The 17371-nt window shown below is 46.8% G+C and overlaps 1 protein-coding gene across 3 annotated transcripts in view; it reads left to right on the top strand.

Moving 5' to 3' along the window:
• VGLL4 (vestigial like family member 4) overlaps positions 1–17371 on the top strand; it is a 96770-nt gene that overhangs the window by 76213 nt on the left and 3186 nt on the right. For all 3 annotated transcript variants that reach the window (XM_054076245.1, XM_054076244.1, XM_009566964.2), the window contains 2 exons: positions 11784–12006; positions 15527–15647. In XM_054076245.1, coding sequence (XP_053932220.1) covers positions 11784–12006; positions 15527–15647 — 344 coding nt within the window. The remainder of the gene's footprint in view (positions 1–11783; positions 12007–15526; positions 15648–17371) is intronic.

The raw sequence follows: 17371 nt of genomic DNA, 5'->3' as shown, positions 1-17371 counted from the left end.
ATGGACACGGTTGCTATAGACAATGACTCTGCGCGGGTAAGATTTGGAATGAAATGTTACATTAACTTCTCCTTGAATAAGTAGGTTTTTTCCCCTGACTGAAAGCGCTGGACTGGGCTGTCTCCTTTCATTTTCTCTCCGGCAAAAACACGCGAGCTGGCTTTAACTCATTCCTGCCACATCGCTGAGTGCTGACTCTGAACGAATGGCATCGTTTCCTAGCGTGGACAGGCGGAAAGCGTTCTCTGGCTATTTCTATCCAGCCGTGGCCATCTTTTCACGTCAGGGGGGCGCCCTCGTTGGGAGCCAGCTCTTCCCCGTCTCCTTTTTGCTATCTAATTGTGAGGAAACAGAGGGGAAACGAGCGTGCAGGCTTGGTGCCCGTGCTCCCCAAATCTGCCGAGGAGGCAGCCGGTTGACGTCCTACATGCTCTTGGCCAAGGGGCAGCGTGCGGAGCCTGCTGGGACGCGAGACTCTTATCGTGACGAGGCGCAGCACCCGCGCCGCAGCCGGGAGGCCCCGGGCAGGCGGGGGAGGCGGCGCAGGGGCGGTGTGGGTTTCTTTCAGGATTTATCCTGGAAAAAAAAAAACGTCGAGGGAAATAAAAGGACTTGGCCGCCATTGGAGCCTGAAGGTTTCCACCTCGGTTATTTGACTGCTTCCCTAGTGGAAAATGTCGCTGGGATCCACTGTCCCCCGTAACGTTGGCTAAATGAGATAGCGGCGTCCAGAGTGCTCGACTGGAGTCGTCCTTTAAATGTCTTACATAACGAACCCTGTAAACAAACTGCAGCCCAGCAGCTGGCCACGGTTCCTCATCCCCAGTGTAAATATTGTTCCTAAAATGCGATGGAATGGGAGCAGGGAGGGCTGTCTGATACCTACAGGTGTGCACCCCCGCATGGGGCTCCCCATGTTCCCTGGCACAGGCTTGGGAACTAGTTGGGAGTTAAAAGGTAGGGGGAGTGGTAAACCATGAGAAAAACTTCCCAAAACATCTAGGAAGTAGTGAGGGAGTGCAGGCATAACACGAGGGGGAATGGTTTGAAGCTGAAAGACAGAAGATTTAGACAAGATCTTGGGAAGAAATGTTTTGCTGTGAGGGTTAGGAAGGCCCTGGCCCAGGTTGCCCAGAGCAGTGGTGGCTGCACCATCCCTGGAGGGGTTCAAAGCCAGGTTGGTTGGGGCTTGGAGCCCCTGATCCAGTGGGAGGTGTCCCTGCCCATGGCAGGGGGTGGGACTGGATGGGCTTTGAGGTCTCTCCCAACTCCAGCCATTCTGTGATTCTATGAAGTTTCCGCATGCTCTAATTACTGCTCCATGCGCCCTTTAATGTGGCACAGATGTGCAGTTACAGTCAGTAACAGAGGAGCAGTGCAGCACAGCCAAGTCAAGATTGATTTGCGTGTTCTGCCAGCGTCCTGCCTTTAAAGTCCCTGTCACAGCTGTAGCAGACATTTTTGGGCCGTGTGGACACAGCTGACTTCTTAAGAAACGATCCATCCTGAAGTATTGTAATTTTTAGTATTCCTACATCATCCCTTTAAAAAGGGTAGCGAAGTAAAACCCCAAGCATTTTTGCCTGTGATTTGCTTTTCTAGATAGTGTCTCCATAAAACCAGAAGTTTCTGTGATGATACTGTCAGCTGTAGAGTTTGATGGTGAATTTGGGCATCTCAGCTGCAGAAGTACCCTTCAGAATGCTTAAGTGACCCTGGCAGTAGCAGTCTGGTTATCAGCTTTTCAAAGGAGGTATTTTACTGTATTGGGATGAATTTTACTTCTGTAATCCTCAACTTAAGAAGGAGATGGAGCTGTTGGAACGGGTCCAGAGGAGGCTACAAGGATGATCCGAGGGCTGGAGCACCTCCCATCTGAGGGCAGGCTGAGAGAGTTGGGGTTGTTCAGCCTGGAGAGGAGAAGACTCTGAGGAGATCATGTAGTGACCTTCCAGTACCTGAAGGGGCTACAAGAAAGCTGGAGAGAGACTGTTCACAAAGGCTTGGAGTGATAAGGACAAGGGGCAATGGATATAAACTGGAGAGGGGCAGATTTAGACTGGACTTAAGGAGGAATTTCTTCACCATGAGAGTGATGAGGCCCTGGCCCAGGTTGCCCAGAGAAGTGGTGGCTGCCCCATCCCTGGAGGTGTTCCAGGCAGGTTGGTTGGGGCTTGGAGCCCCTGATCCAGTGGGAGGTGTCCCTGCCCATGGCAGGGGGTGGAACTGGATGGGCTTTAAGGTCCCTTCATGCCCAAACCATTCTATGATTCTATGAATAGTTGAGGGGGGGGGGAAGAAGCTGTTATTGTGTTTATAGTGCTTCTGGAGGTTTCAATAATTCAGACTTTTATTAGCAATTGCAAACAGTTTCAATAAAATTTTAATGAACTATTTGTTCCTTTTATAAAACAGCCCGTGAAAATATTTCATTTCTTAAAAGCAGTTATTTAAGCTCTGTTCTGGGGCTAAAGCCTGGGGTTTGTGAGGATGTTTGAAATTTCTTTCTGAAAGTGCATTCATTTCCTGCTTCACACCAGCTAACCTTACATGTGTGTGTGAGGGACGGAGACCGTGACTTGTAAGCTTTAATGATCCAGGCCCTTTTCCCCTATTTCTCATAAGAGCTGTTGAAGTTGGAAAAGAAAGCTCTAGAATCCCATCTCCTGACAATCTGACATAGTTAATTCCAGCACCGTGACCTTATTTTCAGAGACTGGCTTGTATTGTTGAAGCTCATACTGAATAAACTTCCCGGGTTTGTGTCGTTGATACGTTTTACTTCCCAGATCATCTAGAGGGACAAAATGATTACTTTGGTCCTCTACGTAAGCTTCTACCTGATGCAGTCTTTTAGATGATTGAACTAAATAAAATCCCATAAACTTCTGAGACTTTGAGGGTCACAGATTGACCTAAGCCAATACCCACCTTTACAGAAATAGTTGTGTGACAGGCATTGAGTGATGAATGGTTTTCTCTATATAAAAAAAGTAGAAGGTATTGTGAGGAACAACCCAGAAAATGTTATAAGAAAACATAACTGCCATTTTTTATTTCCTCTACCAGTTTCACCACTGACTGTGAACACCACCAAGTTTCCCCAGAGCCAGCAGAACAGGCTGATGTACCCTGGCCATTCTAAGCACACATGGATGTGGCTAATCTTGTTGTGCTGGGACACGACCCGCTGCCGCGTGTATTTTATGTGCGAGCTTTCTCCTGACATTGGCCCGTAGGCTTCTCTGTGTGATCATAAATAGTTTTTACAGTATTTTCCAGTGACTCAGTGTAAAAGGTTAGTTGCACGTGCCAAGTTTGACTTCAAAAGGATGTGAGCATGGCAGAATTATAAAAGCTGCACGTGACCCAGCACATGAATTGGTAGAACATAAGGGGAGTCATCTGACAGAGGCGTTCGGGTGGGCATTGCATTTGGGTACAAATTAATCATTTCATAGCTGCCTCTGAATCTTTCCCCTCTGAACTTCTAGCTGTTCTCGTGGAAGCCTCTTTGCTCTTCGCTTATGCTGTCAGATTTTCCTTCCCACTTGTTAGAAATTTTAGGGAAAGTTTGGAGCGTCCCTTTAACCTCAACTTTTATCATTTGCTTTTCTGGATGTTTGACCCCACAAAGCAATTTATATTGCCTTGTGGACTTGAAACAGATCAGACTCCTGCACGGACACTTTCAGTTCCCATTCCAACAGTGAATTGCCTTTCTAGCTCATGTTCTGTCTGTCCCTATGTATGCAATAGCCTGACTTGCTCTCCAGATGCGAACGTTGGCAGGCTCTGCTCTGTTTCACTGGCTGCATTTGACTTTCTCACCATAGGGTTATAGTGCCTTCAAGCACCCAGGTGCCACGTTGACTTCTGCACAGTTTACTTTTGCACCTGAAATGAAACCTTGGTTCTGAGACCTGACTGGCAACCATAGGATCGAGTTTCTGCCGTGCATTGGTATGTCTGAGTTTTGCAGTTCTACTAAAACCATCTCCCCAGAAAGCCCTCTCTGTAGTTGTAGTAGCAGCATCTTCTAAAGACAGAGCGCCTCCTCTGCAGAGCCTCCTTTGGCTTCTGACATGTTCACACCTTCTGTCTTTTGGTCCTTCACAGCTGCCAGAAATAGTTCTTCACTTACACATTTTCTAGTGTGTTGTGCCGGTTTTTCAAAGGCAAACTGGAGCTACTGTCATTCTTTGAAGAGAGAGTTATGGGGAGGTGGCTGCATCAGATAAATCTTACAGGTGTGGTTACTTCTGTCTCCCTGCCAAGAAGCGCGCTGTTGCTCCGACGGGCTGTTACAACAGGGGAACCGGTGACACCGCACTGTGGGGCAGGGGACCAGGAAGTTTCTCCTCTTTCGCTAATGAGGTTGGCAGGAGGCCGAGTAGATTTTGTCTTCGCTTCTTGGAAACTGAGTCAGAGCCCATGGGAGTTGTAGTCAGCTGTTGGGTTCCACCTAGATGTACTTTAACAAAACTTCACAGAGATGCAGTGGATTTATGTTTATGCTCCAGAAATAGTACATTTTAGGAAACAGCGATGACCAGGGAGTGGGGGAGTCACCTTCCCTGGAGGTGTTTAACGAATGGGTGGATGAGGTACTGAGGGACATGGTTTAGGGATTGTTAGGAATGGTTGGACTCGATGGTCCAGTGGGTCCTTTCCAACCTGGTGATTCTATGATTCTGTGACCTGGACACTTGTTATGGCAGTCATCCTCCTGGGACTTTGCGTTGCTCCATCTCTGCTTCTTGAGCCATTAGTGATTTTAAAAACAAATTATTTTGTTTTCCTAGCAGGCCAATTCCTATTTACAGTTACCTCAGCAGAATTAATGACAGCGCTTACCCTTTCTGAAGAAGTTGCCCAGGGAAGCTGTGGCTGCCCCATCCCTGGAGGGGTTCAAGGCCAGGTTGGATGGGCCTTGGGCAGCCTGAGCCAGTGGGAGGTGTCCCTGCCCATGGCAGGGGGTGGAACTGGATGGGCTTTAAAGTCCCTTCCAACCCAAACTACTCTATGATTCTATGACATCATTCTTTATTTAATAAATCCTAGGATTTTGCTTACGGATGGGATGAGTGATTGCCATTATAGAGCAACCAGTGCTACCTTTTAAAACCAGGACTGTTGGAGAAATGATGGCCAAACATTAAAACAAAAAAACTTGTGAGAAAATGTAAGTAGGATCTGAGATCGTGTTAATTGATTTTACTGTACATTAGATTTAGGTTTCAGTTTTGTGGGTTTGGCTTTTGAGTAAGGTCTTACATCATGCGGTTCTCTTGCATTCTTTCACACTTGTGACTCTTAAGCCTTCAGGAAGGGAAGCTCTTCTGTATCGGAATATTTTTGCTTGGTGCAGGCAAGCAGTGGTTGGACGCTCCTTTATACATTTCACAGCTTATTATTGCTTCATTTCTTTCACTATGAAATCTGTTCTCCTGGCTGATTATATTTGCAAGTAACAACGTGGTCCAAGGCTTTAATCTTGTTTTTGTGAGGATAAATACAGAAAGTCTGTTTGTATGTAGGATTATCCTGTTTCTCCTTAGTGTTTTCAATGGTTTTATTTTGACTCAGCTCAGAGGTGTAAAAAAGCTTAAAAAAAGTTGCCATGCATTGAACTTTCTTTAAGGGAACGAGTTGCAGAATTCTGATTCCGAGGAGTGGAGAGAAGGGGAAAAATAGGGATGGCCTCTATAATCCTGAGCTTTTGTAAATAAAGACTCGCTCAGTCCTCCACACTGAGCCCGATGCTCCAGTTAAGAAACTGGAAGAAGAAAAGCTCTTTTGTGGGAAGAGTTAAGTTTAAATATTGATTCCTGGAGAGACTTCCAGGCAGTGCCGAAAATCCTGCCTGCCTTTGCCGAGTTGTTTCTAGCCCAAGGCGGAAAGCGCAGACTTAACCACCTGCTTCTTTCCTTGTTCCACTTGAATGGGGGAAAGAGAGGTGTATAGTGACGCTGAAACAGCAGCAATGGCAAGAGGAGGGGGGTGTTCTCTGCCTCTCTGAGGAAACCATATCAGATGTCCACCCTCTTTGGGGGAGGTGATTCCTGCAAACCCTCTTGCACATTGCCTACATGAAAGCTTTTTGGGATGGAGTAGGAAGCCATAAAAGGCAAGGGCCACTCCAAGCAACAGGGAAGCATAGAGTTCATGGAATAGGGATAAAAAGGGTCATGTGTTTAGGTGGCAGGCACTCACAGTAGATGTGGTTTGTGCAGTGTTTTGGACTGCTTGGAGTATTTTTTCATGTTCCGAATGCTTCAGATAATTGGCTGACACTCAGAGAGCAAACCGCTCATACTTGCAGGCTCTGCTTGGATTTTTTTTTTAGTGAGTTTGGATTGCTTAAAAAAATCTTGAGTAATTTTTGCCTCTGTATTGAAATATCACCTTAAATTCGTATTTTTCCAGCTCATATTAACAAAACTAATGTATGCAAGTAGATACTTCTGCAGGAAGTGCTCCCCATCATGTGGAGAAGATACTTTATATCCGGGGATTATAAATCCTTGAGCAGTCTTTAACAAAAGCATCTGTTCTCTTTCAGCCTGGAGGGCTTGGGAGTAAATACAGGGAAAGATGTTGGAGAACTAATATTATCGAGATGGTGAAAATATTACAATCGTATTTGAATTAGGTGAGACAAATGAAAGTTTCCTCTTAAGCCAGTTGTGCGTTGTGTGTGTGTACAGAAGAACGTCTTACATGACGATGAGAAATCACTGTAAGCGGATACTTGTTCTTTCTGCAAGCAAAAACGCGCTCCGACAGTCCAACCATTTCGGGTCGGAGCTCAGTTTCTGCCAAAGGGAGTGTGAAACGTCTGTGATTTCTTCACTGGGAGGTACAGTAATACTTCTGGCATCTGTTCCGTAAGGATCTGCAGGCTGGAAGCGAGCGCAAGCACAAGTATCCCCTTCAGTGGGCCTCTTCGTTTTCCCTTTTCCTGAAGCCGTTGGCAGAGTTGCTCTGTTGCTGTAGGATGAGTGTGAGTTACCGCCACTCTGTGCCAGTGAACAGAACAGTTGCGCTTGGGGGTTGTACAACAAAAAACCATTAAGAACAACGCATTTGGGCTCCCTTTGAGGTTCTGGAGGAGGACCGGGCCATTGCTCTCAATTGACTGTCAGTGCTGAGAACCAAAGCGCGGCCGGCTTTGAGCTGGCAGTCAGGATGTGTGTGGTTTTGGTATGACATCCATCTGAGCACATGATGCTTGGTAAGTCCTGGAGCCTCGGTTATGATTCATTGGGGAGGAAACGTGGAAAACAAGGTTTGTTTTTCAAGTGGTGGAGAAATGGATTAGAGGTTGGAGTCTTGGATAATTTTGCTTAGATAAACCTGCGAGTGGCTCCAACACCTCTGTTTGATGGCAGTAAGGGTGAGGGTATGGTTGATGGGATCGGTTCCCCTGCCTGACCCTTGCTCTGCGTCTTGCTGACACTGATTGCCAGCTCTTTTCTGAGCCGGTGGAGATGCTCTGGCATCCTGACCACAGAAAAAGGAGTCCAGAGTTACACATGCTGATTTTTAAGTCACAGTGGAGTGTCGGGGGATGGTAGAGCTGTTTGGACAGCTGGATTTATATGTGCTATATATTTCTAAATCACTTTTAAAACATGGTCAGAAATCTTGCTTTGTAATTTTCTGCCCTCGTGTTTGAACTCGGAGATGCAGCTCTGTACTTGTTCAGTGCCTGTGGAATTTTTTCTAAGCTAATTCACATTAGTGAAATATAATTATCTTCAAACACGCGTGATTTTGATTGCCACTTCAGACAAAGGATCTCGTATAGACTCGATGATCTAAGAGGTCTTTTCCAAATTAGTGATTCTGTGATTCTTTAGAAAAAAAAGAATGACTTCTCTCAATAATAATTATCTTAAAAACCTAACAAACTTTTGTTTTCTAATAGAAAATTACTTTTAAAGTTACATTTTAAACTTAAGTTATTTAATAAACATGAAATTGATGAATACACTCTGAATAATTTCTGTACAGTTGTTTTACTGGCGGAGTCAGGTGCTGTAGGATTTGCTATTTATATTGAAACAGGAGGGACTCAGAAGCGCTGGTGTATTTTCGCAAGGGCAAAGTTATCACGTTACTATTCTACACAGCACTGTAAAATTTTCAGCTGGGCTCAGAACAAATAATATCAGATGTGGAAGCAGAAGCGTGAGGTATTTTTCGTGTTTTGGCAAGACCGTCTCGTTGAAGGCAGATGAATTGAGAGAATTTTTGAGGAGTGGAGTATAAACTGTTCCCTGCCTGGAAGAGGAGTCGTTCTAATTTAGGAAGAGGGAATTATCTGCCGGCAGAAAGGGCCAGGGTGTGGCCTGCTGAGATTTCTGAGATAACTCGGTAGCTTTAAGTATCTTTAGGGCAGATCTGCCCGCTGTCCCGTGCTTCCTGGCATCAGACTGACCCCATTGCCCAGTTTCTCAGTCCTTTCGTCCAGAAATCTTTGCAGAAAGGCTTGGTTTAGGTTTAGGGGTTTTTTTTTGGCAGCAAAACTATCAGTTCACTGATATTTAAGGGCTGTTATTTTTTGTTCAAAGCAGAATGACTGAAATAGGTGCTGTTGTAAAATGGAAAACATCTTTTGCTTGGGAATTTCAGTAGGTTCGTTCCTCCCTTCTCGCTGGAGAGCCCCCTCCCTGCCCAGCACTAAGTTGTCGAAATCACAGTTCTAAGAAGAAAACCCAAACAACTGGTCTGGTTACATTTTTTGTTTTATTTTACAAGTATTTTTGCTGGAGGAAACAGTATTTTTCTTTGAAAATCTGCTTGTGCTTATTAAAACAAAACATAATCATTCTGAACAGGGTTTTTTTTTTTTTCTTTGAGGCAGTGGAAAGTAGGAACCTACTGGAGCTGTCTGTGAGTCTGCAGCCTCCAAGTTGTTGTCTGAGTCGTAACAAACCAGATAATATTTAGTTGAAAAGTAAGATTTTGGCTTGCAGCCGCCAAAGATACTGCATTGCAGCAGGAAGGACGAGCCGTCTCTGCCCAGCGTTGCCTTTAGTACTCGCACAATGATGTTAGCGATGCCTCTCCATGTGTGACTTGCCAGAGTGTCTAATGGCTCTTGTACAGGGACCGTAACACTCTGCAAAGCCGCGCTGTTTGCCGAGTTCCGTGCTAGCTTCCTAAGGGGTGGCGAAGGATTACTTTGCTGCTTCGGCTGTAATTCAAGACAAGGGTACTGTACTTGAAATACCGAGTCCGTCACGCTGCCGTTGAGTCACCCACTCGCGTCCATCATTAGCTCAGAGCAATGCAATTCTCAGCCGCCTGCTTCTGAATGCTGAGACTGCAAAGCAGCCTTGGGAATTGAAATGGGACCAGAACTGGCAAACGAGGCGAGTGTCGCGCTGTGAGAATGTGTTTCCTGCTGGTTTGTGTGCTGCTTCGCTGTCTCTAGATCTGGCCCGTAAAAGAGGAGTCAAGGAACACGGGATTTTCAAAGAACATCCTGAGCACCAGCTGTGAAACGGTAAAGGTTAGATTTTATGGTCGATTCTACTCATCTGCAACTACTAATTTGTAATTAGTTGAAAGGGGCAAATGGTAGGCGAGGGGGCGCAGTGGAGGGGATCTGAATGGTTTCAGGCTGTTGTTACCCTGCTGGCTGTCCCCTCCTGAGTGTGGCAGGGGGATCTGGCACAGAGAATCAGCTGTGTCTTGAGGTTCTCAAGTTGCCGGGTGTCTGGTATTGTATTAACCCTAACTTGGACTGCCATAAGTGAGCTGAGTTTGGAATCAGGCAGCAATAGCATGTTTCTGTCTGACCAAGTGACTCCTGAGCAGGCTGAAGAACTGTGATTATTTCAGCAAAGGTCCTTTTCCTGCGCAGAGTGGAGAGCTGGACCCTCATTTCGAGCAGGATTATAGCTTCTCTAGCTCTTGCAAGAAAGGGACCACAAGGATGGCAGAGAGATCGGAACAGTTTCTATTTGAAGAGAGTACTACCCTGGAGGAAAAAGGCTGTTGAGGAGAGAGATGGACTCAGGAGTGGCATGAGGATGATAGCAATGTCTTTTTCTCTCTCCTAATGCAAGAACTAGGGCAGCAGCAGAACGAGCCATTAGGTTTTACGTTAAAAAGAAACAGAAAGACCCCGTGAGGGAAAGGTACTGAACCAAATATGTGGTTCAGACTGTGGACTCCATTGCTGCCGAGGCTGAAAGCTTTCGGAGTCTCGGGAGGCACTGCAACAAGCGCTGTGCAGCGCCGTCCCAGCGGCAGAACCACAGCAGCGCATTCCCGCTCCTCGCGCTGCGGTGGGGATCCTCGGGGCTGCCAGCACGGCTGCGTGCCATGCCGGGTTACGGCGCTGGGCCAAGCGGCCGGGCCGGAGCGGCGCGTGCGAGCAGTGGGCGGTAGCGGTGCGGGGCTGGAGGGCAAGTGGCAGCGTGATGCAGAGAAATCGGCTTCAAGGCAGAGTAATCCTACTGGCTGTCTAACATAAAGCAGCAAATAACCATTGGGGACACCTAAGTCATTCCTCAATTTATATAAACCTGCAGGTTTTTTCTCTAGCACTTCTGGTGATAAGCTCCGGGGTTCCTCGGTTCCCTCTCTTGGCCAGGCTTTTTTGTCCCCTCAGCCGTTAGCCTTCCTTCTCAACAGACTTCCTCAGACACTGAAACAGGCGGTAGCTTCTGGGAGTTGTAACTTCACTATTGAACGCTTTTCATACATTGTAATTTCTATGGGTTTTTTTATTCCTTTTCTATCTCTGCCTAATGTTCATCAGAGCATTTTTAAAAATTGCTCCTGCAAATTAATCTGCTATGATGTGCTTAAAAAAGGGGGGGAGAAAGAGCCTCAGATTGGACAGGCTGATACCCGGGACATGCAGGACATCTCTCACTTCAAGAATCTTGTGAAGACAGCGTATCTTCCCTAGTAGAACCACTTCTCTCCTCTTGGTGCCTTCCCTGTGTGAAAGGTAGATGGAACTGGTTGTTCCCCACCGAGGCAGTCGGTACTGCGGCGTGTCAGCTCTTACCAGAGCGTTGCGCCTGCCGATCACATCCCTGGTCAGTGGTTATGAATGACCGCCTTCACCGACACGAGCAAAGCACCTTCCCTTTGATTCACTGGTTTGCCTTTAATGAACATTATCTTGACATACAGAAACAAACATCTTGTACATAGGTACAAAATCAGCAGTGCTTTAATTGTGGTGAATGATACCCTAATTATGTGAGTGCATCTGCTTTTACTGTTCAGTAGTCATTTGAAATCACTTTTTTCAAGAACAGCTGTAATTAAATGGTTTTGGAATAAGTGTGGCGGCATTTGCTTTTCCTTCATTTTCTGCTCTGAAATTCAATTTTGCTTCCTGCCTTTCCTCGCTGCATTTTGCTGCTATCAACCCAGGCCCGTTGAGAAAAATCAACTTTTCTTGGGCTTCAGTAATGCTTACAGAATATTGAGGTGTTAGGAGACAGAGTGGGATTAACAGCGTGTTAAATGAAGTGTCTGACCTTAACAAAGCACCATTGGTTGTCACCGGAACTGATGCCCATAGGTGCAGAACCTGGAGAAAAGTCTTGGTCGCCAGAGCCAGCAAATGTAACGGGGAGGGAGGTGACCGGGTAGACCGGGGTGCCTCGACAAGGGATTGCGTCCCCTCCTCACAGCCCAGCAGAGTGCATTGCCTCATGGTCATTAGGGGGATTTAATGCTGCAGATCTCATTATCACTTGTGACAATAGTAAGTCCTTTCCCCTTTTTTTTCTTTCATGTGTTAGAAACAAGACTGCCAATGGAGATTATCGGAAGGAGCACAGAGACAGGAGTCGCAGCCCGATAGAGAGGGCTGCTGCCCCAACAATGAGCCTTCACACCAACCACATGTACACCTCAATCCCAAACTTGACCATGGATCAACCTCTAGCACTGACCAAAAACAGCATGGATGCGACCCGAACAGTTGGCATCGCACCTACACTGACTTCTGTGGAACGGCAGCAGGTACTGGCTTCCGGGTTGGCAGGAGCTCTGGGTGGTTGTTGGAATCCATGCTGTGGCCACAATGAGGGCTTCCCAGCCGTGAGCAGAAGTTGTGGGAGTTGCAGTAGGTAGGCGATGCTGTTTGTTAGGCAAAATGTATTTATAAAATGCACAATGAATGTCACACCTCATGGTGTTGAATGCAAATAAATTGCCGATGTTTAACTATATCTGTCGCACATTTCTGAAGTCTTTCTGCTTTTTCCGATGCTTTGCTAAGCCTGTGAATGTGTGTTTTAATGGGGAAAGCGGAGTCAGAGTTGCTGTGCGGTTGCACGAAGCTCCAGTACCAGCCGGGCAATGACTGATGCAGATCACAGGCGCCGAGGGGGTTCACCCGTGCTCCTCTTGGCGATCAGTGCGTGCTTCCCTCCCCTCTGCCAGGGCTGCTGAAGAAGAGGGGGCTCACAGGAGAATTTTGCACTGAATTTTCCCGCTGAAGGGAGCTGGAGTGGCCTTAGTTGTTCTAGGCAGCCAAAAGCATTCATTGCGTTGCTCGGATCAGTGTTGTTTCACTATTTCATAATGATTTTTCCCAAAGCAAAATAATGATTTTTAATTATTTTATAGTTTATTTCCTCATGCTGGAGTGGGGCTGGGGGGTTGTTTTGGTTCGGGGTGGTTGTTTGGGTTTTCCCTTGCTGCCTTGTGTGTGGTGTTTGTTTTCCTGCAGACCTGCTGAAGGTGGGCATCTCTATGCCGGTGAGACACAGGCAGTTTTCTTATGTGTCGGACTTGCTTTTGTCCCTCTTGCAAGCAGAGACACAAAGCAAGGCCTTGAGAAATCAAACCAACACCTGCACCCTAACTCTTCTTCCGTTCGCCCTTCCTCCCTCCCTCCCTTAGTGCAAAGGGGAAACACTTCAAGAGGACGATCTTTCAGCGGTTGGGATTTTTCACATGCCATTTATGACAGCTGCTGTTCTCCGGAGCCGCGTATCTTGCGTCTGCTGGGTAGTTTTTCACGGTGCTTGGCTGTGTACTCTGGTCTTTTGAATTTTGCTGTGCCACAAGGCCTGGCTTTGCGCTGGTGCTGCTGGTACCTTGCATCATTTGGCACGCGGATTGCAGAGTTACTGTTCTGGGCAGACGGCTCTTCTTTGCTCTCAGCGTTCGGTGATGACAGAGGAGGAAGGGACAGGCTTCCACTGACGACACTGCTGCCCTTTGATAACGCCACCACTGCGTCTCAGCCTAGCGGCCACCACTACACTTCTGCTGCGGTGTGTTTGGCTTGGGCCGATTCCTGTCGCCCATTACCAGATTCCTCGCTCTTTTGTTATCTTTGACATTTTGAGCTAGATTAGAATCTGTTTTCTTGGGAAAATAGGATGTTGAGGTTAGACCTTGCTAAGAGCACAGAGTAGAAATCGTACAAAGAAAAAGGTATATTAAAATAAGAAACCCTAGTTTGATGATTTATTTTGTTTTGTAATCTTAAAGTTGTTGAATGGGATTTCATCTTACTGTTTTAAATAGAGGCAGGGAAAAATGCCTTCTTATTTTAGGCAGCGTAGGGTTATTCAGCCACTGTGGTCGCTACTACTAAATTCTCGGCTTATCTCAGTATTTTCATAGAAGTATGTGTGGTGGCTCAGCGCCACACCAGGGCTGCAGGATGCCCGATCCTCCTCCCTCTCAGGCCCTTTGTGGTGTCGGTACCTGCACTCTCGATACAAGCTTTTTTATTACCTGTTTCTGTCTTGTCTTCCCACTTTTTGTATGTCTAAAATACTCTTCTGAAGCAATGAGAATGTTTACGCTTCTCAACCGCTTCAGAGATGCCCAAAATCTTGGCTCCTATAAAACAGAAAATAAATACTTCCACGTGTGAGCTGCTTACAGAAAAATCAAATAATTCACTTTTTTTCCTTAATTGCGCTGACAGCAAAATAAATAAAAAGCAAGTTAGATGTAAATAGCGCCATTCTGACATTCTGGAGCAGCAGTCTAACGAGGAGCGGCTGAGGGAGCTGGGGCTGTTGTCGACAGAGCAGAGACCCCGTCGCTCTCTGTCGCTGCCGGAAAGGAGGTCGTGCTGAGGTGTGTGCTGGTCTCTGCTCCCAAGGGACAAGCGGGAGGACAAGAGGAAATGGCCTCAGGTTGCACCGGGGGAGAGTTACATTGCATATGAGGAAATATTACTTCACAGAAAAGGTTGCCAAGCCTGGGCAGAGGCTGCCTGCGAAGGTGGTGGAGTCTCCATCCCTGGAGGGACTTAAAAGCCGTGTAGATGAGGTGCTTAGGGACACGTTTTAGTGGCGGGCTCGGCAGTGCTGGGTTGATGGTTTGACTCAATGATCTTAAAGGTATCTTCCGACCTGTACAATTCTGTGATTCCCATTGTGTCTGGAGAGATGTCGGTAAAGCTTCCTTTGAAAGCTCCTCTCTTTGACTTTGATCTTGGTCTTACTCTTTCCAAAGCACCGCTAAACAATGCAAACTCTTTCCCTCCTTGTTGACCTTTCGTGGCAGTTGGTAAAGCAGTGATTTTTGTGGATTTGCTGCACAGATTCTTACAATGGTCAAGAAATCAAAATGGTGTTAATTCCATCAATTCTGTCAATCGTTTGGACTCTTGGCAGTCACCTTGTATAGAGTACAACAAAATGGACTGCTGGCGTGATAAAACGTAGCAAAGATGCAAAGCAAAACCATTCCAATACCTGTGTTACTTCCCTTCAGCCACGTGGAGAAACTGGGACGTTTCTTTTCCTGCAGCCTTGATTCGATGTAACATTGACACAGAAAACAACTACCAGAAGAGTATTTTACATTTAAACTCTGTACCAAGTGTACATTTCATAACTGAGTATGTGACCAGACGTCCTGGGGAACCGGCATGCGTTGAGCGTACAAAAGGACGCTGTTTCGGGAAAGGCAGATGAATCGTCACAGGAGGGTCCTTGTGGGCAAGACTCGCTCAGGAGCCTTTTAGATGTTACATCTTCCGGGCTCATTGTCCCATGTCTGAAGTACGGGATACGAGACTGGTCTCTGAATGAAAAATGATACTGTTAAAAGTTGGTTAATGCTAAGAAGACAAAGACCTGTAAAATCGGTAAAGCTTTTCCAAGTGCTGGAATCACAAGGACACATGAGCGTAGTATTTGGCGCGCTGGCGTTTCCTTCTGCATACGGAATGCCGGTGAAGTCAAAACAGTCCCTGTAAAGTGACTTCAGTGCCTTTAACAATTTGCTTTTCTGCTGTCCTTTTTCCATATGGCTGCTTGCCACGGGAATAACGACGAACCATTATGGAAATGTAGCGTGGTTGTGTTTTTAATCAGGCAAAGAACTAACAGCTGACTATTTTGGGGTTTAATCTGCTTTATTGAGTTGGACAGTTTCTGGGTCGTTTCACTGCTGGGATTCAGTTGGGTGTTTGTACATCTCAAGTGATTAGGCAATGAGCTGCTGCTAATATGGCTTTGGCCAATTGCCTTAGAGAGTGATAGTTTGCTTTTTTCTTCCCTATTAGAACCGTCCCTCCGTAATCACCTGCGCTTCTGCAAACAACCGCAACTGTAACCTCTCCCACTGCCCCGTTGCTCACAGCGGCTGCGGCTCAGCGGTGCCGGCCTACAGGAGACCCTCTAGCAGTAAGTTACGCGGCCACGCTCGCGAGAAGAAAAATCATTTCACTGACCCTAATGGCGTGTTAACAGGAATAAAAGGAGGGGAAACAACAGACGGGTCCATCCTGTCTGCCCAGGCGTGCTGGCATGGCCCCTCTGCCGCGGTTCTAACCGGCAGTCCCCTGCCACAGTGGGAAGAACCATTTCCAAAACAGGGAGAGATGGTCTTTTTTTCTTGTTTTGAAAAGCTTCTTTTTAAAAACACGAACACCTCACACAGACAAATAAGTCATTGTGTTTATTTCGGTCGGACTGACAAGCGGCAGACGGGGCCAGCAGATCCAACCATGCTCCTATTTCAGGAGCTGCAGTCGCCCCCCTCTTTCCGCAGGCAGCAGACTTTGACGATTCAGCTGCAGTCACAGAAATCTCTTACTGCAGATAGAAATACTCTTCCAAAGTACATCGCCTCCACCTTTCTCTGCAGGGATAACACAAAAGCTTTGGAAGGCAGCTGCCATGGCAACCCGAGCAGGGAGCTTTAGCTTTCTACCTTCTGTGCAGTTGGTATTTTTCACGAGATCTTTTCATGCAGCACTTGCTGCGAAGCCTTGGGGCGCTGCCCTGCGCTTCCTCACACTGTGCGACCGAGGGAAAACACAGCCCTTTCATTTTGAGTCGTACACCTGCTGCTGCATGGCTTTAACACGCAGCATTCCCAGAAGTTCCTGGCAGAGAGCCTTCATCAGCCAGAATGCGTCACTGTAACAGCGCCAGTGTGAAGTAGGTGAGAACCTAAAAGCCCATGGGGGGCGTATTATTAGGCTGCATCCAAAGCAGCACAGCCAGCACGGAGAGGGAGGGGATTCTGCCCCCCTGTTCCTCTCTTGTGAGACCTCATCTGGAGGATTGTGTCCAGTTCTGGAATCCTCAACATAAGGAGATGGAGCTGTTGGAACGGGTCCAGAGGCTACAAGGATGATCCAAGGGCTGAGAGGGTTGGGTTTGTTCAGCCTGGAGAAGGCTCCGAGGAGACCTTAGAGTGACCTTCCAGTACCTGAAGGGGCTACAAGAAAGCTGGAGAGGGACTGTTCACAAAGACTTGTGGGGATAGGACGAGGGTCAATGGGTATAAACTGGAGAGGAGCAGATTTAGACTGGACAGAAGGAGGAACTTCCTCACAATGAGAGTGGTGAGGCCCTGGCCCAGGCTGCCCAGGGAAGTTGTGGCTGCTCCATCCCTGGAGGTGTTCCAGGCCAGGTTGGATGGGCCTTGGGCAGCCTGAGCCAGTGGGAGGTGTCCCTGCCCATGGCAGGGGGGTGGAACTGGATGGGCTTTAAGGTCCCTTCCAACCCAAACTATTCTATGATTCATGATTATTATTATTATTAAATATCAGTGTGTTGTTGAAAATTAGAATTAGACACTGAAGTGAGACCCCCCTGCAGCACACATCATGCTCTTAGAGATCTAAGATCTTAGATGGTTTCCAAGGCACTGCTCTTGCTCCTCTAAGGGAGCCTCTTCACTGAGCCTCGAGCTGTATTCACGTGGGCTTTAGAAGAGTTGGAAATGTTTTCAGAAAATACTTGTCTGCTCTCATTTGAGATCTTTGTGCGCGACACTCGCATTTATTTTAGGCTCAATCCAAATTTTCTGTAGCACGAAGGAGAACAGCTTGGATCCCAAGAACTTTATCTGTCAAAATACTTAAATCTCATTTAGACACACAGGTATTGTTTCTAAA

The sequence above is a fragment of the Cuculus canorus genome, chromosome 11 (genome assembly GCF_017976375.1).
Source record: "Cuculus canorus isolate bCucCan1 chromosome 11, bCucCan1.pri, whole genome shotgun sequence".
NCBI classification, from domain to species: domain Eukaryota; kingdom Metazoa; phylum Chordata; class Aves; order Cuculiformes; family Cuculidae; genus Cuculus; species Cuculus canorus.
The sequence above is the reverse complement of the archived record's forward strand: the minus strand, read 5'-3'. Positions and strand labels throughout refer to the sequence as shown.